This window comes from Microtus oregoni, unplaced genomic scaffold (genome assembly GCF_018167655.1).
Source record: "Microtus oregoni isolate MIOR12 unplaced genomic scaffold, Mior012 000005F_ref0000423, whole genome shotgun sequence".
NCBI lineage: Eukaryota > Metazoa > Chordata > Mammalia > Rodentia > Cricetidae > Microtus > Microtus oregoni.
In genome coordinates, this window is record NW_024543064.1 from 9,372,430 (window position 1) to 9,394,593 (window position 22,164).

The window sequence follows — 22,164 nt, forward strand, 5'->3', positions numbered from 1 at the left end:
GCCTGATACCATTTCTGCGCTGCTATAAATAGAGGAGCTATTAGTTGGATGTTCCGGTATCTCTGTAGGTGTATATGGAATCTTTTGGGTGGATGCCCAGGACTGGTATATGTGGGTCATTTGGAAGTTTGGTTTTAAGCTTCCTAAGAAACCTTCACACTGATTTCCCTCATGGCAGTACAAGCTTATACTTCTTCTTCTTTTTTTTTTAATTGATTTTTATTGATCTTTACATTTATCTCTGCTCCCCTCCCTGGCTCTCCCCTCTCCTCTTCAACCCTCCCCCAAGGTCCCCATGCTCCCAATTTACTCAGGAGATCCTGTCTTTCTCTATTTCCCATGTAGATTAGATCTATGTAAGTCTCTCTTAGAGTTGTCATTGTTGTCTAGGTTCTCAGGGATTGTGATTTGTGGGCTGGTTTTCTTTGCTTTATGTTTAAAAACCACCTATGAGTGAGTACATGTGATAATTGTCCTTCTGTGTCTGGCAGTTTGTACTTCTATTGGCAGTGAGTATTCCTGTTCGTTCATACCCTCTTGGGTATTAGTTATTTATTTATTTTTTTAAATTTGACAAGAGCTATTCTTGCGAGAGTAAGATGAAATCTCAGTATGATTTAATTTTCCTGTCTCTGATGGCTCAAGATTTTGAGCACTTTACCAATTATTTGTTGACCTTTTGTATTTTCTCCTTGAATAATTCTGTTTTGAGCTCCCCAGCCCATCTTTAGAAAATTTTTTCCTTGTTTAATTTTTTTGGGTTCTTTGTATTTCCTAGATATTTATCCTTTATCAGGTTTCCATTTACATTTATGTCATCTGGCAAAGATTTTCTCCCTCTCTGTAGGTGACTTTCTCACTTAATTAACAGCTTCTTCTGCTGTACCCAAGCGTTTTAACTGCGGGAGATTCTCGTTGTTGATAATTGGTCTTCTTTCCTGAGCAATTGTTTCCAATTGATAAGTCATTTCCTATGCCTGTGTCTTGAATAAATTTTCCAACTTGTCCATGAGTTTCAAGCCCTGTATTAAGATCTTTGATCCACCGAGAGTTGATTTTTGTGCAAGCACAGCGATAAGAACCTAGTTTCATTCTTCTACATGAGGATACTGGTTTTCTGGCATCACTTGTTGAAGAGGCTTATCTTTTTTCTGGTAAGTATTTTTAGCATCTTTGTCAAAAGCCAAGTGGCTGTAGGTTCATGGGTTCATATCTGAGTCCTCTAGTCTGTTCCCTGGATCTTCCTGGTTTTTTTTTTTTTTTTTTTTTTTTTTTTTGGTTTTTTGAGACAGGGTTTCTCTGTGGCTTTGGAGCCTGTCCTGGAACTAGCTCTTGTAGACCAGGCTGGTGTTGAACTCACAGAGATCCGCCTGCCTCTGCCTCCCGAGTGCTGGGATTAAAGGCGTGAGCCACCATCACCCGGCTCCTGGTTTGTTTTTGTGTCAGTAATAGCACACTGTTTTTATTATCATACTTTTTGTATACTAATAAAAACCTTACTGAGAAAAAACAATAGAAACACTCCCATTAACATCAGTCTCAAAAAATACCTAGGAGTAAATTCAACCAAGCATGTGAAAATCTTTATAATGAAAACTTTAAGTTGCTGAAAATAGAGATTGGGGAAAAGACTAGGAGATATACCTCTCACATTCATGGTTTGGTAGAATTAACATTGTAAAAATGATTATCCTAACAAAAGCAAGTTACAGATTCAATGCAATCCTAAGCAAAATCCCCATGACAATCTCCACAAAACAGAACAAACCATCTTAAAATTCATATGGAATCATAAAAGACCCCAGATAGCCAAAGGAACTCTAAGCAAAAAACAAAACAAAACAAAAAAAACAAGGTTGGAGGAATTAGTATCAGATTTCAAGCTATATTACAGAGATACAGTAATATAAAGAGTATGTTATGGACAAAAATCGGACAGATTGATCAATAGAACAGAATAGAAAATTCAATCACAGATGTCATCTACAGCTTTCTATTTTTGTCAAATGTGCCAAAAATATATACCAAATGAAAAATATACGCCAAATGAAAAATATACACCAAATGAAAAATATATGCCAAATGAAAAATATACACCAAAGGAAAAATATACACCAAACCTCAACAAATGGTGCTGGAAACCAGATGTCCACATACAGAAGAGTGAACCATATCTATAAATACATAAAAAAAAAACCTGACTCCAAATAGATCAAAGGTCTTAATGTGAAACCTGAATTGCTGAAACTTCTAGATCAAAACACAGAACAGCAGAGTCCCCCAAAGAGTAGTTACAGAAAAGGAATTTCTGAAGAGGACTCCATTTGCTCAGTAATTAATACCAACAATTGACAAATGAGATCCCACAAAACTAAAAGGTGTCTGTTCAGCAATGGAAATAGCCAACTGAGTGAAAAGGAAGCTCATTGAAAGGAGATAACTTTTACTGGGTATCCACCCAATAGAGGATTAATGTCCAGCGTGTTCAAAGAACTCTCTACTTAATTTTTGATTGGATAAGCTGTCTGTTGATAAAAATAGAGTTCTGGAGTCTTCTGCTGTTCTTAAGATGGATTAACCTGTGATTTATTTTTACCTCTAGCATATTTGCAATGAAATTAGGGTGTTCATATTGTGTGTGTATATGTTTAGGATTATAATGTACTCTTGATACATTGTTTCCTTAATCAGTATGAAATAAGTTTCTTTATCTCTTCTGACTAGATTTGGTGTAAAGTCAATTTTATCAGTTATTAGAACAGCAATTTCTGTTGCTTCTTAGTTCATTTGCTTGGAATGTGTTTTACATCCTTTTGTCTGTACTTTATGTACTTTATTGGAGACAACAAATCATTCATTTTAATCCAAACTTCTCTTTTGTGTCATTTGAATGAGGGGATTGAGACCATAAATATTTAGAGTTATTATTAAAATATGTGTATCAGTTCCTGTCATCTTGTTGGCTGTACAGTGTTTGTTTCTTTTTAATTCCTCCAAACTTAACTTTTATTCTGGTATGATTTATTCTTCTATGTGGCCATAAGAGCATGTTTGGCTTTCTGTCCAGTTTGAAGAATTCCTTCAAGGATCTTGTAGAGCTTGTGAAGTTGTCATGAATTCCTTAAGCCTGTTTTTATTGTGAAAAGTTTTGCCTTCTCCTTCAATTATGACTGGTAGTCTTGCTGGGTATAAAATAGTCAGGTTTGATCGCTGTTGTTATTCACCACTTGAAGAACATCATTCCAACCTTCCTGACTTTTATAGTTTCTGATGTGAAATCTGACATTATTCAGACAGGCCTGCATTTATATGTAACTTGTTCTTCCTTTCTGTCACTTTCAATACATTAAATATTTAGTTGTTTAGTGATAATATTGCAAGGGGAAGTTACTTTTTGGTCTTTCCTGTTTGATGTTCTAAACTATTCCTGTGTCTATATAGTTGTTTCTTTATCTAAGTTAGGGAAATTTTCTGCTATGATTTCATTGAAGATATTTTCTATATGTTCAGAAAGAAATTTCTCAGTCTCTTCTATTCAAACTATTTTATAAAACTTTATTGATTCTTTGCAGATTTTACATCATGTATCCTGATCCCATTCATTCCCCTTTCTCTTCATTTCTGTCCCCTTACCTTGCAACCTCCCCTAACAAAACAAAATTTAAAAGCAAAACCAGACCAAAACAAAACAAAAAACAAACAAAATAAAAAACAAGTTATAAAAATCTTAGCATGGAGGCTGCAGTGTGGCTCAGTGAGTCACTATCCCCTTTAGTCCATACATCTTTAATTCTAAGTGTTCATTGCACTGAGTTATTGGTCTGGTTTGAGGCCATAGGTTTCTACTACACCCTCACTGGGATTCCTGTTGGATAACCTATTGTTGCCTTGTGTCACGGAGATCGTGTAGCTTTGGGTTTTCAGGACCAGTACCTTCACATGCTCCAGCAGTTCATAGATGAGGTGTTGGGGTGGAAAACCTTGTAACCCTGGTTCTAGGCCTGGGTGATAGCTGGGTTGGTCAGCCAGCCTGCCTTTCACTCCCTATCATCCCCCCCCTGGGGTGAGCTCTTCAGCTCTGTCCCAGCTGGCTCACCCCATGTATTGGACAGCAAGGAGTGGGACTAGTTCTCCTGATCTCCTACCCTCACATCCCAACTACTTTTAAATTTTATCTTTTCAGTGTCCTTAATATCTTGCTATTCCATATCCTAACTTTTTATTACTTTATTGTTGTCCTTGTTTGGATGTTCCAATTACTCTACCTTGACTTTGAGCTCGAATATTCTATCCTTGTCCATGATTCATTCTCTTGGTGAAGTTTTCCATAGACTTTTAAAATTTGACTTATGTTTTTCATTTCCATCAGTTAAGTTTGGTTATCTTTAAATATTTCTTCTGTCTTCTTATCGAATTCATCTTTCATATCATACGTCATTTTCCTTTTTAAAAATACATCACTTGTGTTCCCTTAGGGTTATTTCAAGAGCTTATTTTCTTAGAGTTTCTTAAACATACACATAATTGTTCTTTTAAGTTCTTTTCTTAGTTACATCTAAGCCGCCTTTAGAGGAGGCCATTATTGTGGAATTGGTGATTTTTGGAGGAATTAAATTTTGTTGGCTTTTAAAAAATATTATTTGTTGCCTTTCTGCATGATGACTTGTGCATCTGGAGCTTGGTGACTGGATTTTTAAAAATATACTAACTTCTCCCTGTTCTATCAGGGTAAGTGTATAACACTGTGACTGAGGGCAGAGGGCAGGCAGATCTGGAGCTTCCCATGCACATTGTTCTTATCTGAGTGACAACCAGAGCTGGAACCTCTTAGGTGTGTTATACTCACTGGGACAATGGTAGGGCTGTAGCCTCTTGGTAGGTCTGAATTGTTCCCATGTGCTGTGCTAACCGGAGCGTAAAGGTTTCTTTGAAGAGGACAGCTTGCCTATGCCAAGTTATGGTGACACTTCAGTAGCTGCTTCAGGAGGCAGGAACAGAGTCAGTTCCAAGGCTTCAAGGATAGGACCAGATTATGTCTACTAACTTTGAAATTCCTCACCCTGCAGAACTCCTCAAGTTAGATCCAGCTGAAGAGCCAATGGTTCTACAGAGTTGAGCTGGCTCAGTTTTCATCTTGATTTGACCCTGAAGTGTTGGATGACTCTTACGAGTAAACAGAGATTGGCATGGGTCAGGAGCTGATGGACTTTATAGGTATTATCACTGAGTGACTGGTATTCTTTATGAAGTCTGAGACCTGGAGGACCAAGCTTCTTACTCGACACCCCGCAGCTGCAGTGGAAACACCTGGCTCTCTGTCTTCTCTGACACTGGTCTCCGCATGGTCTTCACATCCATGATGATGTGAAGGTGTCGAAACAATCATTGATTTTTCTTTCCAGGAGTGCTGAGAATTGTTCTCACATCAGCAAGCCTCCCTTAAGGTTCATTCTGAGATCTGTGCATATTAATGGTATCTCTGATTACACCCTCCTTAGTGAATACCCTTGATGAACAAGGATGATTTGGGCCTCATTCCTGCTGCAGAAAGACTAAAAGGGAGCATGACCTCTTCTGAAATCAAGGACACCGGTCAGAGTGCAACTCACTTTGCTTCCAGAAACAAATTCTCAGGGAAGCTATGGGATGGTTTTAGTGGGAATTTTCAGGAAATAGATATGAGGGAAGAGGCAGAGAAGGGAGAGAGTTAGCTGGAGGAAGCACAAGTTTTCCTGGGATCAAGTTGCTAACTGGAATATAAGCCAGCCCCCCTCTAACGAGACAGGTTCTTGGAACCAAGGAAATGAGGACAGCTCTGAAGTCCACCTAAGCATGGAAAGTACATTTTCTAAAGGAGGAAGATGCAGACCTTATATGCCATTGTCTATCTACATCAGGCTTTCTTTTGGGCCACCAGCCAGCTCCCAAATCATGACATAGAGACTTATTATTAGTTATGAACGCTTGACTTTATCTTTCGCTTGTCCCATTAACTCTTATAAGTTAAATTATCCTATTTCTTTTCATCTGCATTTTGCCTTGGGACTTTTTTTTTTTTACCTTCCTTTTATCCTGTATGTCCTACTCCATGTCTGTCTGTCTGACAGCTGCCTGACTTGCTGTCCCTGGGCATCCCCCTCTCTTTATCCCTTGTTCTCTCCTCTCATTCTCTCTTCTCTTCTCCTACTTATTCTCTTTGCCTTCCAGCCCCACCTATCTGTCTACTGCCTATCTATTGAGCGTTCAGATTTTTATTAGACAAATTAGATGCCTTAAGCAGGCAAGGTAAAACAGCAACACGTCTTTACTTAGTTAAACAAAAGCAACATAAACACATGCAACACACCTTTACATAGTTAAAGTAATATTCTGCAACACAAACAAATGTAACACCTCTTTACATAAAGCAATCTTTCACAACAGCTGTCAGTGTTACTAAGGTCATTGTCCTTGCTTAGCCTATTCCTCTTTAATGTTCACAGGGAAAGGTCAGGTGACCTCTGTACTTCATGCTGTGAGTGCCCACCATAGATTTCTGGTCGGTCAGTGTTTGTTAGATGCATCTGTAATAGCCATAAACCCCACTACTACCCACAACATTGAAGTTATGGAGTTGCCGATGCTCTTCTATGTAACCATAGCTTTTCTTGGATCAACTCTCTCACCTGTGATTGATGGATAAATGATATCTTGTTGGTGGACTGGTTATGCTGAGGTCCCTATAAATATTTCTTCCCGAAAGACAGTAGAGGGAGGATCATCACTCCTGAGAGAATTCATTTGGTGAAGACTCCTCTGACTTAATGTTTATGGATTTTATGTCTACTTTATATACCAACAGTATTATAGACAAATGAAAATGCATAAACATGAGTGAAAATTGCATATATATGAGCCTATGATAGCATTATGCATCATAGCAAAAAGGTAGAGGTAGCATAAATGTCTCTCAGTGGATAAATGGATGATGAAATACCCACAGAAATAAAAAAATCAATACCAGAAATGTGAAATATATATATATATCAGACTATTATTTTAAATGAAAAATTTTGTTCACTGCAGAATTGTCAAAGTTGTGAACTATATGTTAATTTGGTAATGCTGTTACAAAAAACCAAAACATTACATAGGCCCATATACGGAGGTATCTAGGGTAGCCAGACTCCTACAGAGTAGAATCATGTTTGCCTGGGAACTGGGAAGGAGGGGAGTCCAAGAATGTAAATTCTTTGTTGTAGGAGGTCTATTGTATGGGACACATTCAGTTAGTTCTATTGTACTGGGCACTTAGAAATGGCTCTGACCACAAATTTTATGTTATATGCTTAATATTTTATTATATTAGTTTACTTATATTGTGTGCATGTGTACAGGCACACACACATAATGGTATGTGTGAAAGGGTCAGATGACAATGGGTAGTAGTAGTTTTCTCCTTTCATCATTTAGATCCTGGGGACTGAACTCAGATTAATATGCTTGCTGGCAAGTGTTTCAACCCACTGGGTCAGCCCTGGTATATGCTTTTAAATGACAAACAAACGGGGAAATAATAATCTATGTGCTTTTCCTATCAAATTTTCTGTAGACTCAGAATATGTAGCCTATACAAAACTCTCCATTGCTGCTCAAGTGTTGGTATGCCTGGTACCTGTAGGCACATCTGGGCTTGACTTAGAACAGTTCACCCATCTCTGGGCTCCTCTGCCTTCTGCATTCAGAGAGCAGAGAGCCCATCCAAGGTAAAATCGTCAGAAATGAGAAAAGACTTGCTAGTTTAGCAAGTGTTTACAAACTGGATGGCCTCAAATTCCTTAAGCAAACTGTTGCAGAAGAGCCTTCATATCTCCTGGTACTCAGCGAAGGGTCAGGCTGTGGACTCCTGTGCTCTTCCCTGTGCTTCAGTGGGTGGACAGATGCTGGGAAAGCTCCCATCCCGTTCCACTTTGTAATCCTGTCTTTCAAACGACCTTGGGGATCCAGGTCATCTTTTTTTTTTCCCTTTGTTCCCTGGGGAGCAGGTTCCTCTGGATCCTGTTGACCTGTGTGGACATCCCAGAGGCTAGATCAGGCCACTAAGTCAGGTGTAGTCCAAAAGGAGTTAGTGGAGGTGGTAGGCCATAAAACTGAGCCAGTTGTTCCCAAGGAAGATCTTTGGGACAGTTGCTTCTCAGGGCCTCCGAGAGCAGGTTGTTGGAGACTCGGGACCATGACTGCCCTGTGGCTGGTGCTACTGGTGAACTTGTCTACCTTTTTCCTGGGAGTCTTCATCTGGGCTGTCATTCAGCACTTTCTCATTGCGGAAATTCCCTCCGCCTTGCAGCATCCGGTCAAGTTCAGGTGTATGCACTGTATAGCGCTGTTCTTAATTACCATGGTGAGTCTACTCTTGGGGGAAACCCTGTTTGCAGGGTTCTGTTGTGGGATATTTGATCACACTGTGAATCCCAAGATTGTGTTAGTTAAATAAAAATGTGAGGTCAAGAGGGAGAGACGGTAGCTATTTGACAGGAAGTAGACAGAGAGTAAAGAGGGAGTCAGAAAAATGAATAGAGAAACACAGAAAGTAGAAGGGAGGGACTTAGAGTTTGTTGGTCCCCCTTGGGTTGGAACAGTGGAAAAGAGATCTCTTTCTGAGACGCTGGGGAAGGGGAAAGGTCAGCAGGTCAGCTAGTTGCTCCTTAACCTTTCCAAGCTAACAGTTTTTCACCCTAGCCTCTGACTCCTGCCTCTTTCTTGGTAAAATCATTAGATATAAAATTAGACAAAAACAACAGGGTTCTTCTGTGTAGTTTGCCTTTCTTCTTTTATTCTCCCCTCTCTATTTCCCCATAACAGAGGTGTTACATTATTGGATCTTAGATACACAGAAACATCATGTTTGTCTGTATCCATCCCTCCTTCCCTTTCTCTTTCTTGTTCTTTTTGTCCCTTCCCCAACTGTCTCTTGTCTTTGTTCATATATATATATATATATATATATATATATATATATATATATGACAGCATTTCCTTAAGCTCAGGATAGCATTGAACTCACTAAGTAGCCAATGGTATGGGGCTCCTGATTGTCCCACTGCCACCCACCGCTAAGTGCTGAGGTTCTAGAGGTGGACACTATCATGCTTGGTTTATGGGGTTTTGGGGATCAAACCATGGCTTCTCGCATGCTAGGTCAGCACTCTATCCACTAAGCTACACTCCCAACTCTTCTTTATAATTTTCTTAGATAAGGGTCTCATGATTTTGAAGTGGTTATCTTTTGGCTCCCACCTCCTGAGGGCTAGGATTGGAGGCAGGCATCGCTGTTAACCTACAAGACTCTTTTCTGAGGCGTGAAAAATGATTTCACACCCAGGTTCTACTCATGATAGATTCATGGCCCAACAGGTGTGACAAATCTTTCAGCAGGACTCCACTCCTTCCTCCCACTTACTCACTTCCAGGCATTTTGTTGCATCGTTGTGAAGACCTTGAAGCCACAGATTATTTCTTAGCATAGTTCTGAGCAGAGGGCAGGTGTCCTTTGCTAATCAAGTTGTTCATAGGATGATGCACGTATCTAGCCTTTCAGCACGCCTGCACTAGGTGACTGGACTCTTAGCTTGGCTTTGTTGCTGGTTGGGGATAGGGACAAAGGCCCGTCCACAGGGACAGTAGGTTTGGAAAGGACATTTGGTCTTGCATGGGAAGCAGGATGTCCCAATCTTGATAAAAGATCTGTAGAGGCCAGACAGTTCATAAGTGATTGTGTCAGAGGGCAGCTACAAAGGAGGAGGTGGTGAGGAAAGGGGTGAGCAGCAGCTGCAGCCAGGCTGCCTGATAAGTGTCTCTGTTCTGCTCTCCCTGGCTGGGAGAGCCCTTTGCTTGTTCTGTGTGCATGCCAGAGTCTTCATCATCGAGGTAGGGAATATTCTCGGTCTTGTGAAGTTAATATACACATTGCGTGGCATGTGGTAAAGGATAATAAGTTTTGATATGTGACATTACAAAAAGTAACGTGACACTGTGCTGTTGAGATTTTTTTTTAACTCCACGATGGACCACATCTATCAGAATGAGCAAGCTTTGCTCAATACAATTATTGAAAGCTTCTGACCTTAACCCCTTATTCATTTTTATCTGCAAGTTCTTTCCTAGAAGTCAAGCTATTTCAAGCCCTGGGACTGCATGGAATTGCAGGATAATTTAGAGCTCTGGAATGACAAATAAGAGCCTTAGATGGCTAAGTTCCCCAGAGACACCGTACTCTTCCAAACCTTCCCTTCTACAGAGTTACACCTACATTACAGCTGGGGGAAACGTGAACTCTTTCTCGGGCAAACCAAGCCCACACGAAACAGTACAACACTCTGGTGTATCTAATGGGTTTTGTTCCAGACACAGTCTTTTCAAGTTTCTCAACCAAGAACTCACCTCCTGGGAGCCTCCTCCTGAGGGAACTATCTCACTCCACCCATCATGAGCTTTATCTACACATGGGAGTATCATCTAATCATCACTTAAAAGACAGATATTTTTTTAAAAATTATTTCTTTTATTTTTGAAATTATAATTTTATAATTTCCCATGGTGATCCAATACCAAAGACGTGTCTTTTAAAAATGTGAAGCGGCCCACTCCACTGGTGGGACCATCCCTGAAGAGGTAGATGAGCAAGCAAGGGGGCAAGTCAGTGATTAGTTTTCCTTGGTGGTTTCTGCTTTAGTTCCTGCCCAGGTAAATGTCTTGACTTCCTGCCTTGGCTTCCCTTAATGATCAGCTATAACCTGTAAGCCAAGTAAAACCTTTCCTTCCCCAGGTTGCTTGTGGTCCACTTGCTTATCACAGTGTCCATTTGTGCTTTATCTTTTCATAACCTATTCATTTATCTCTTTTTCCATTCTGTAGGTTGAGTCTTTACTCGATTAAAACTTTCCTTTTACATCTGTAAGTTTTCTTTAATTTCTTGAGTACCCATTTGTCAATAGCTGGCCTTAATTCCAGAGACTGGAGTATTCTGCAAGAAGTCTTTACCCATGCCTATATGTTTCCCCCAGTGCTCCTTCTAATATTTCTACTGTTTCAGTTCTTACAATACAGTCTTTGCTACATTTGGAGTTGACTTTTCTACAGAGTGAGGTAGGGATCTAGGGCCATTCATTAACATGGGGATATTCAGTTTTCCCAGAGCCATCTGTTGAAGATGCTCTTCTTTCTCTTTTTGTCACCTTTGTTGAACATTAGGTAGCTGTGACCATGTGGAGGTATATTTGGGTCTTCTACTCTATTCCATTGATCTATTTATCTGTCTTGTGAGAAGGCCATCTCAAAACAATGACAATAAAGTTTCAACATGAATTTTAATTGAGAGAAATAATCAAATTACAACCATATCATTATCTAATCTGGATATTTTGGTTAGAAACTCTGAAAACCCACATTCTTCCTAAGCAGAGTCCACAACCAGTTGTAGACATGTGAGTCCATTGTATGTGCAGAAGTCAAGAAACAATGAACTAATTTTAGCAACGCTAAGTGGGGGCGGCATCTACATGCCTACCTTATAGTCTCCTATGTCTCACTTTTCTTCTTCTTCTTCCTCCTCCTCTTCTTATTCTTCATCATCATCTTCATCTTCTTCTTCTTCTTGGCTCCTACAGGGAAATATATTAGAGAAGCTGAAAATTTGCTCCATGCCCAGGTTCATCCAGTGTATTCATGACTTAGCAGCCATAAAGAAGAATCATAATTTGATGGTGACCAACATGTACTTTGGTACAATCCCTGTGAGACTATTCCAGCCCAAGGCAGTGTCCTCCAAACTCCGAAGAGGTATCATTTTCTACCATGGAGGAGGAACCATATGTGGTAGTTTGGGTAAGTGGCTTCTGAGTTGGGTGGAAGAGGAAAGTCCTCATGTCTGTTAGAGTCTTTCATAGGTTCCTATGAAGACCTCTTGGGAGGGAGTTAAAGTAAGTAGAATTTGGAACTTTTAGGGAGAATGAATTGAGGGCTTGGAAATCATAACATTCAATGACATAACAATATTTCCTGGGTAATATAGTTTTAGTCCAGGTTTGGGCAGTACTACATACTAGATCTCTCCCAGAATGTATGTGACACTTCCCTTTCCTTCCCACTCACAACAGTGGCTATTCCTATCTGTCCTATAATGACCCCAAGTCCATGTGTTTCCCTTAGCTCTGCTGGATCACTGTGCTCAAAACCCATCCATTCTTGATCACTCTATCATCTCTGCCCCCTAAAGTTGTTTCCTTGGTACAATTACCATCCTTCAGTTTCATCATCATCTCACAACCAGAAGGACCCACTGGTGTAATTCAACCTCCCCAGAGTCCTTACCACATCTCCCACCTGGTCACTTATGATCTCCTATTACCCTTTCTGAGCTGTAGCTGTGAACTTCTCAATACAGCAGGAATCCTGGTTGAACTTACCTGTGGTACCCACCCTTTTCCAGAGCTTCACTGTCCTTGTTTACTCTTCACTGTCATCAGCCTCACCTTCTTCCCCGAGATGCTATCATTATCTACTGCAGATAATGATATTTCAAAATCTTAAGCAAAAATGGCTCAGTAGATATCTACTGACTATCTACTTAGCCCCAAGTCCTCTCCAGGCATAAGGGACACACTGAAAGATAAATAAGAACCAGTCCACAAATTTCGGGGTCTGTCCATCAAGGGGGGAAGCTAGACCACACGGGAGAACACAAATGAGGAGGTGGTTTCAGATATGGGTAACACAGGAGTGGAGTAGAGAGTGATTCAAAATAATAACACCTCAGTTTATCTAATCATACAGTCTCTCCAAGAAGGTGATATTTGAGACCGGGATGAAGGGATGGAAGGAAGCAGTTCTTCTGAACTGGGGCAAAGCAATGTGAGATAGGTTAGGGATCTGGGTGAGGTGAGGGAAGCCTGAACTCAGCACCCAAACAAAGGACTCCAGAAGCTCAGTCATCAAAGCAAATAATACTGTATATTAATATAAGATTTTTAGAAAGCTCTGATGCAAAAAAGTAATAAAAATAAATAAAACCTATGAGAAGCTGTGTATCTAAGTTTCTAAGAGGGCAGGTGACTGAGTGCTGAGTCACCTGTGCAAGTTGGAAACAGCATATTTGAACTTTCGTTGAACCTGTGTCTGCTGTGTTCCATGGGGAAGGAGAGAGACAACACTTGCGGGTTCCAAAGTCTTTAGGATTTAAGAGATCACGACATAAGTGGAGCTGCCGATTGATCATAGTTGGCAACAAGGACTCAGGAGCCTTATTTCTCCTGGCAGCCCCAAACAGGGGCAGATGTAGGATTTATGAGTACAAACCCCACAAACCCTTGTTGTCAAATCACAATTACAGTTTTCACCAATCAGGAGTCAAAGATTAGGGACTTTCCTTGTTCATTCCATCATTGTCAGCTGACATAAACGGTAAGCTTTTAGTCTAACTTTGGCTAGAGAAGCTGACCCCCCCCACTCAGCTGAGACTACCCCATGTATTGGTCTCAGTGTTTGCCCTTCCATCCACACTCCCCTACGCCCTCCCCCACTGTCTTTTGACAGTGGACAGGTATAGAATATTTGTCCACAGAAGCAGGGTTCACCCCGCTGCTATGACAAACACCATAACCAAAGGTGCCGTAGGGAAAAGCAGGATTTGTTTCATCCTACAGGTTATACTCTATCACTGAGGGAAGTCAGAGCAGTAACCCCAACAGAAACTATGGTTGAGCACTGCTTGCTAACTGGGTCTCAGGCTCATGCTTAGCTAGCTTCATTATGCCATCCAGGACTACCTGCCTGGGGAGCGACCCTGCCTACTGTGGGCTGGGCCCCCCTATACTTATTAAGCAACAAGAAAATTCCCCACAGACATGCACACAGGCAAATCTGATCTGGGCAACCCTTCAAATGAGACTTTTCCTGAGGTGACTCGAGGCTACATTAAGTTGCCATTTAAAGTTACTAAGGATATCTCCAATGCCCCTGGTGCATATACCCACCTAGCAAACCCCCTGACTATTGGTACTAACTAACTTAATTTAGAAAATCCCAGTGCTCGGCTGGATGGGAGGTGTTACACTCCACTAATCTAGCACCTAGGAAGTCAAGACAAAGGGATCACAAGTTTGGGTCCGCCTGGGTTATATAGTTAGGACATAGACACATACAAACAAAACCACCACTTTGTAGGTAACAAAGTAACAAAGAGAAACTAAGGCAAGATAGAATCTTCATGGATATTCATTAAGAAAATAAAAAAATAATTTTAGTGACTGAATCTCCTCCCTGGAGGTGCTTCCGGGATATGATAATTAAGAGAGTCTAGACTTCTGTCCCAACGCCAGACAGAAATTGGACCATTATCAACTGTACACTAATCTTAATGGAACTGTCTACTAGTATAAAGTTATCATCTGGTCATCATTTTCCTCCTCATCAATGCAAATCGATGAGCCTAGTAACACTCCAGGGCTGGCTCTGCAGACACATGTAGCCTTAGGGACATCCATTTCAGATCTCCAATCATTCTAAGTCCCCAGTTTACCCATACTGCATAAAATTCAGTGATATAGAAAGTGAACTGCAAATTTCAACCAAATCTTGCTATTCAGAGGTCTGGGAATGATGTCTGGCTTTGCCCACACAGAGCTGATAAGGTCACCTCAGAGGAATCAAGAATACGGAGATAGACAGGACCTTATTATCATGTCTATCATGACTGTTGATATTTCTGGGATTGTGGTGGGACATGCTGGGGCTCTTGGTCACACTGCTTTAACACCTGGGTTCCTCTTTACAGACAGTTACCACAACCTGTGCAGCTTCCTGGCCCAGGAGACAGAGTCGGTGGTGCTGTCAGTGGGGTGAGTGGCCTGAGACATTTGGTAGTTTATTTATGTGAGGGTGCTTTGAGGGGGGCACAGATTTGGTTGACTAGGCCACAGAAAGGGATCCTGGCCTCTTGTACATGTTCCCATGAACATAGCCACAACACTTTCAAAACAGTAGAAGTCTAAAAATATATCCATCCCTGGGAAGCACACTGGTGAACTGTGACAGAAGCAGCACAATTCTACAGAATACTGGTCTCCTCTGGAGGAATATAGAGCCATAGAGGAGAGAACTGGGGAGGGCACACTGTGATGTGAAGGGACCCAGGTAGCGTAAAATTAGAAGAGACCCTTTATGTCCTCTTTGGGGAGTTAAATTAATTAAAGTCAAAAGAATGCTTTCTAGGATACACAGAGACCCCCCAGGAAATTCAAAATGTGGAACGAAAGAAAAAAAAATGACAAATATTGAACTCAAAATGTCTCTTTGTTTGGTGGGATGATGTTGACTTTGGATTTAGTGGCGCAATCAGGGTTGGTGGCTGGTGGTCAAGGTCAATTGAAGTCATGAACGTTGTTGGTTGATAGCTATAGTGTTCCTTGCAACAACAACAAAAAAATACTGAACTTTTGGGAGCCAGCAGAGTCCAGCTCTACCGACTTCCTGCCAAGGTTCAAATCAGTTGCCTCAGCATAGGGAAAGAGACTTAGAAAATTTCTAGTCTGAGCAATGAGCTCACGTACTTGTAGCTCTGGTCATGTTTCTTTATTGTTCTGTTTTAATTCTAATTTTCTTGTCCTAATTGTCTATAATTTCCTACCTCTAATTCTCTGTCTCAATTCTAATTCCAATTTCAATTCTCTGTTACAAGTCTCTGTTCCGATTCATTCTTGTTCTAATTATTCTACATTCTTTTTTTTCTCTTCTTTATTTACCTACATTCAACCCCAAAGAAACATACAGAGGCCTACATTAATTATAAACCGGTTGTCCTATTATCTCGGGCTTCTTATTAACTCTTATAACTTATATTAGCCCATAATTCTTGTCTGTGTTAGCCATGGGACTTGGAGACCTTTTTAGGTGAGGCAGCCACATCTTGTTTCCTCTGTGTCTGGATGACAACTGCAGACTGAATCTTTCCTCCTCCCAGAATTCTCCTGTTCTCCTTGCCCTGCCTCTACTTCCTACTGGGTCACCCTACCTATACTTCCTGTCTGGCTACTGGCCAATCAGTGTTCATTTAAAATATAAGTGATAGGGTACAGACCATTGTACCACAGCACTCCTGCCCTCCTGCCTCCCCCTCTTTTTAAAACAAAAACTCTGAATCGAATCTCCTTTGGTTAGCTTTTCTCCTGACCATTATCCATAACAGCTTGTAACCAACATTCTAAACAAAGGCAAACATCTACAATCCTTTTTTTGGGGGAAATGTGGGTGTAGTTTTCTAGGCTACTTCCTGCTGATGGGGGGGGGTGCTGATAATCTTATGGGTACCTAAAGAAAATTTAGAATTATGGTCAAGTCCTGAATGGAAAATTCTGTGAGGCTTGATCATCTCAGCCAGTAGTCTTGAAACTGTTCTTTATGCATAACTCAGGGGTAACTCCAACAGAGGTACTCTAAAATGTTGGATCATCTGGAACATCTGCTCCTATTGGATATTCTTCAGGTGGTCTTCCTTGATCAAACCTGATTTTTCTTAGCCCTGAATGAATCCAAAGCATTTCATTTCCTGTGGAAACAAAAACAAAATCTCTTCTCTAAAGTAACATACCTTCTGACTTACATTTTGAAGTAAAGGCATTTCAAAATACATATTAGATTAATACATCAACATTTATAATCAAATATCTTTTAGCAGCTTTTGCTTCTTCCTCAGCCATCAAACAATTTAAAGACAACACAATAGCATTATCCTGACTCTGTGCACTTTTCATCTTTATGTGGCTTTATTTTAAACTCTGTTTCTTGTCTTTTTCTTTTTAATTTTTTGGCTTTTTGAAACAGGGTTTCTTTGTGTATCTTTGGCTGTCCTGGAACTCACTCTGTAGACCAGGCTGTCCTTGATCTCACAGAGATCTTCCTGTCTCTGCCTTCAAGTGTTGGGATTAAAGGTGTGTGCAACCACACCCAACTACTCTCTTTCTTTCTTTTTTATTTTAAGGACTTTATCCTTTTATTTTCTTGCCAAGCCTAAATATATTTTTAAACACGCTGTAAACTGTTTAGAGGATTTTTCTTCTGAAACTATCTTTATGGTATCTCTCTTTTTTTCTGACCACATGAGTCTTTTATTTGCTAAGTGATATGGCTAGGATTAAAGCTGTGACTTTGATGGCTGGATCTGGTCCATTCCTTAGCTTTCTGAGAGTCTGTCCTCAAGGCAGAGGTACCGGCCAGAGCCATTTTTTTTTTTTTGCCACAACTCTATGCCATTTCAAGGTCCTTGCCACCACCAAGAAATGTGCTGTGAGCTATTCATAAACACCATTTAAGTGTTTGGTGGCAGGGCCTCTTAAAAAAGCTGCAAGGTTTTGCAGCTAAAGCTATGTCAGGAAATATCTCTTGCCTCTAGCAAGCAGAACAAACCCAAGAAATTGCTGCTATCAAGAAGCCAAGCTTAATGCTGTTAATTACTGTTAGAATTACTTCCGAAGCTCTCTCAGGATTTCTGTGGATGCAGTTGTCCACATGTTAGGCACCATATGTTGACAGAAGTTCTGTCCCATCAGGTCCCACATCCATTTAGTCCCAAATAAACACACAGAAGTCTACATTAATTATAAAGTGACTAGCCTACTAGCATAGGCTTCTTATTAATTAATTCTTACATCTTACATTAACCCATCATTCTTGTCTGTGTTAACAACATGGCTTGGTAGCTTTTTTGGTGAGGCAGTCACATCTTTCTTGCTCGGTGTCTGGCTTCCTCTCCATCTGGGTGACAACTGCAGACTGACTCTTTCCTCCTCCCAGAATTCTCTTGTTCTTATTGCTCCACCTCTGCTTCCTGCCTGGTCATCCCGCTTATACTTCCTGTCTGGCTACTGGTCAATTCAGTATTTTATTAAACAAGTATAAGAAGCAAACCTTTACAGGGTAAAACCATTGTCCCACAGCAGTTTCTGTGTGGTTATTTCAGGGCTGAGCAGCCAAGAACAAACAAGCAGCCTCCTACAATAGCATAGGAAGGGTAACATCTTTCTAGACTCCAGAGATCTTCTCCTACCTGGATGGCACAATATCTAAACTTTCAAAATGGGACCTTACATCTCTGAGATTCCCCTTAATGGAACTACAGAGAAGTATGCAGGTACTTGGCCTGAAATCTTAAAGGGAATTCCTCAGTGTGGTATTCTAGATACTTACAGAGTTCTGACTCATGGACCAGGGAAACTGTGCGAGAATGGCAAATGGAGATGCTCAGCTACAGAAGGGGCTTGAAACTGCCTGAGGGCTGCTATGAGCTAAAGTTCTGAAACTGCCAGCCACCTATCTTTAGCTTCCCCCCTTAACCAATCTCTCTCCATTCTTAGTACTTCCTTACCCACTCCTCCTTGTACCTCCCCCCCAACTCCCTTTTCTTCTTTTTCTCTCCCCTTCCTGACCTCCCTTTCCTGGAAGCAAGGTACCTTGACTCTAAGTGAAGGCTCTGCATCTCTATTGATGGGGAGTGGTGGTATCAGTCATCTCCATGGGGTCATTTTCTTCTACCAGGGGGGATATTTGTGGTAGGTGAGGAGCTCTTCCAAATGATTTGATGTGGGATTTCCCTCTGTATGCTGTGATTACTATTAATGAATAAAGAAACTGCTTTGGACCTATAGCAGGGCAGAACTTAGGTAGGCAAGGAAAGCTAAACTGAATGCTGGGAGAAAAAAAAAAGCAGATTCAGGGAGGAGCCATGGAGCCACTGCCAGAGTCAGGCATGCTGAAACTTTGCTGGTAAGCCACTGCCATGTGGCCATACACAGATTAATAAAAATGGGTTAAATTAATATGTAAGAGTTATCCAATAAGAATTTAGAGGTAATGGTCCAAGAAGTGATTTAATTAATACAGTTTCTGTGTGATTATTTTGCCTCTAAGTTATTTGGGAAGCCAGGAACTAATTAGCAGCCCCCTTCCTCCTTCACTGACTCTTTAGGGCTTCATAGCCCTTGAGTTCTGAAGTGAATGGTGGCAACAGAGAAGTAGGAGCCACAGAAGGTGCCTGTCTCAGTGGGACTAGCAGGGCTCCAGTCACCTTCTCTGGGTCTTTGCTGGGTGTCCTATTTCCTAAAGCAATTGCTTTGAGCTTGCCTGATGCTCTTAGGGGCTCACTCATCTATGAAAAGCAAAATGTGGGTTGGAATGAAGAATCTTAGCCTCCTTGATTCTAGCAGGTTCTTCATGTCCACAGAGGAAAAATGAGGATAGTCATATTTACCTGTTAGGGTCATTCTGAGGATTTAATCAGGGTTTTTTGTTCAACGAGAGTGGAGAATTCTCTTCGAATGGCCTCCAGTGACCCATGTGCACACACATCACTGTATTGTGTTTGTTTATTTCTTCTTAGGTACCGCAAGCTTCCTGACCACTGTTACCCTTCTATTCACAATGATTGCCTGAATGCCACCATTCACTTCATGAAGGGCCTAAAATCCTATGGGGTAGACCCCTCCCGGGTGGTAGTTTGTGGAGAAAGTGTTGGAGGTGGTGCTGTGGCCATTGTCACCCAGGGCTTGCTCAACTTCCCAAGTCTTCCTAAGATCAGTGCTCAGGTGCTTATTACTCCAGTTACACAGATCATCGATTTTCGATTGCCATCACATCAACAGAACCAAAATGTTCCATTCCTCACCAAAGACCTACTCATGACGTCTGTGTGTAAATACCTGGACATTGACTTATCTTGGAAAGATGCCATAGCTAGTGGCACCAGTGTTCCCCCAGACACCTGGGAAAAGTACAGGAAATGGCTCGCTTTTGATAACATCCCCAGAAGGTTCAAGAGCAAAAGCCTTCTGCCCGAGTTTCCAGGACATTTCAATGAGGCTGCCTATCTGGAAACCAGGCATACTTTAAAAGCAGAAATTTCACCTCTCCTAGCAGATGACCAGATCATTGCTCAGCTTCCCCAGGCATTCCTGGTGAGCTGTGAGAGTGACCCCCTCCGTGATGATGCCTTGCTCTACAAGAAGCGCCTTGAAGATGCGGGTGTCCCTGTGACCTGGTACCATGTGGAGGACGGCTTTCACGGATGCATCATTTTGTTTGATAAGCAGCCTTTCTCCTTTCCCTGCTCCATGAAAATTATAAATGCTGTCATCAGTTATATAAAGGGCATATGACTGTCACTCTGGAATCTAAGGGTGGAACAAGGTGAGAACTATCTGTTCTGGGGCTTTTCCTGGCTTTATTTTGTTGAGTAAGGGGATGCTTAAGCCATTCATGATCCAAAAGGGAAAGACTAGGTGGAAGTAAGAATTTGTTGGCTTTGTATTCAAGAAAGACAACTCTGTGTGTTTCTTTCTAGAACTGACAAGATCCAGCGTTACAACTAGCAACACTCTCTACTGCTTGATTTACTTGAAATTAATGTCGAAGTGGAAAGAAAAGTCTTTCTTTGAAATTTTCTGAAAGCCTTAACAAAGAGGTTGTGCAGAACCACCATTTGGTCACAGCATCACTGCTGAGTGCTTCCATGACAACGTAAAGAAAGGGTTTTTCTTGTTGTTGTTTGCCCCAAGACCAAATTCGCAGCATTACTTGTATTGCCTTTATCTGTCTTAAGAAACGTAGTTTCATAGACTCCCTCCTTAGAAGATGACTCTTACACTGAATTGTGGGATGACATTAGTGGGAACATTCATTTATTTATTGATATTTCGGAGACATATTTAAAATTTAAATGACACAGAAAGTAATAATAAAATAAAAGACAATTTAAGGCAATGTACAAAAACACGTGGCAAAATCGAAGATTCAGAAAGCCTATAGAGTCAGATACAGAAGTCCAGGCGTATGACATGACTGTTAGTTAAACTGAAGACAACTAAAATACAACATATTAAAAGAGCTTTAGAGTTATAGTGTGTACATGTACATGGCAGAAATATTCTTTTCTTGCTAATTCTCACTTGGAATCTTTACAAAGATCATATTTTTCATGAGAAACGCAGCAATACACCTTTGGTATAGATCATTAAATCATATCTTCCTAAATTTGTATGTGTGTTTGTGTGTATGTGTGTGTATGTTTGCATGTGTATATCTGTGCTGCATGTGTGAATATGTGTATATGTGTGGTGTGTATGTGTGTGATGTGTATCTGTGGTGTGTAGTGTGTGTGTATGTTGTGTGTATGTGTGTGTGGTGTGAATGTGGTTGGTTATGTATGTGTGGTGTATATGCATGCATGTGGTGTGAACGTGTGTGTGTACTGTGTGTATGGTATATATATGTATGTATGCATGTATATATATATGGTGTATGTGGGGTGTGTATGTGGTGTGTATATGTGCTGTGTCTATGTATGAGGTGTGTGTCTATGTGTATATGTGTGTGATGTGTGTATGGTTCTGTGGGTGTATTACATACCCACCACCATCATCAGACATCTACACACCATTCTTTGAAACTTTAAAGATTATAGCGTTTACCTAGCAAAACTTAAAGAGTGAGAACAACATTTAAAATGTAAATAATGAGATCAAGTCTTTGTAACCCAACAAGAGAAACAATGACAACTTCTGGAAATGTCCTTAATCAGGGTTTATACAGTGCAGCAGCTTAAAGGACATTGAGCCTATAATTCGGGATCCTAGAGAAGCTAAATAAGAAGGTGAAGCCAAAGAAAAACATATAGTTATCTTCCTGGATATTGGAAGTAGACAAGATTGCCAGGCAAAAATTGGGAGCTTGAGGGTGGGGGTGGGGTGGAGGTAAGGGGAGAGGGGGAGAGAGAAGGGAGAAGGGGAGGATGGGGAGAGCTTGGGGGAATGGGATGGTTGGGATGGAGGCAGGGTGGATATGGGAGCAGGGAAGTAGATATCTTAATCAAGGGAGCCATTTTAGGGTTGGCAAGAGACTTGACTCTAGAGGGGTTCCCAGGTGTCCATGGAGATGTCCCCAGCTTGTTCCTTGGGCAGCTGAGGATAGGGAACCTGAAATGACCCTATCCTATAGCCACACTGATGAATATCTTGCGTATCATCATAGAACCTTCATCTGGCGATGGATGGAGATAGAGACAGAGACCCACATTGGAACACTGGACTGAGCTCCCAAGGTCCGAATGAGGAGCAGAAGGAGGGAGAGCATGAGCAAGGAAGT

At 41.0% G+C, this 22,164-nt stretch overlaps 1 protein-coding gene across 1 annotated transcript; it reads left to right on the forward strand.

Moving 5' to 3' along the window:
• The first annotated feature begins 8,212 nt into the window (after positions 1 to 8,212).
• LOC121448765 (arylacetamide deacetylase-like 4) lies at positions 8,213 to 21,004 on the forward strand. Its single transcript, XM_041652974.1, has 5 exons — positions 8,213 to 8,380; positions 11,646 to 11,862; positions 14,810 to 14,873; positions 19,406 to 20,211; positions 20,366 to 21,004. The coding sequence occupies exons 1-4, from the start codon at positions 8,213 to 8,215 to the stop codon at positions 20,178 to 20,180; spliced, it is 1,224 nt and encodes a 407-aa protein (XP_041508908.1). The 3' UTR covers positions 20,181 to 20,211; positions 20,366 to 21,004.
• Positions 21,005 to 22,164: the final 1,160 nt, after the last annotated feature.

Excerpts from the sequence above, each read along its gene's own strand:
- LOC121448765 (XM_041652974.1), top strand. The coding sequence starts at position 8,213 with ATGACTGCCCTGTGGCTGGTGCTACTGGTGAACTTGTCTACCTTTTTC. Across the intron at positions 11,863-14,809 it reads AACCATATGTGGTAGTTTGG|ACAGTTACCACAACCTGTGC; the intron begins GTAAGTGGCTTC and ends TCCTCTTTACAG. Across the intron at positions 14,874-19,405 it reads TCGGTGGTGCTGTCAGTGGG|GTACCGCAAGCTTCCTGACC; the intron begins GTGAGTGGCCTG and ends ATTTCTTCTTAG.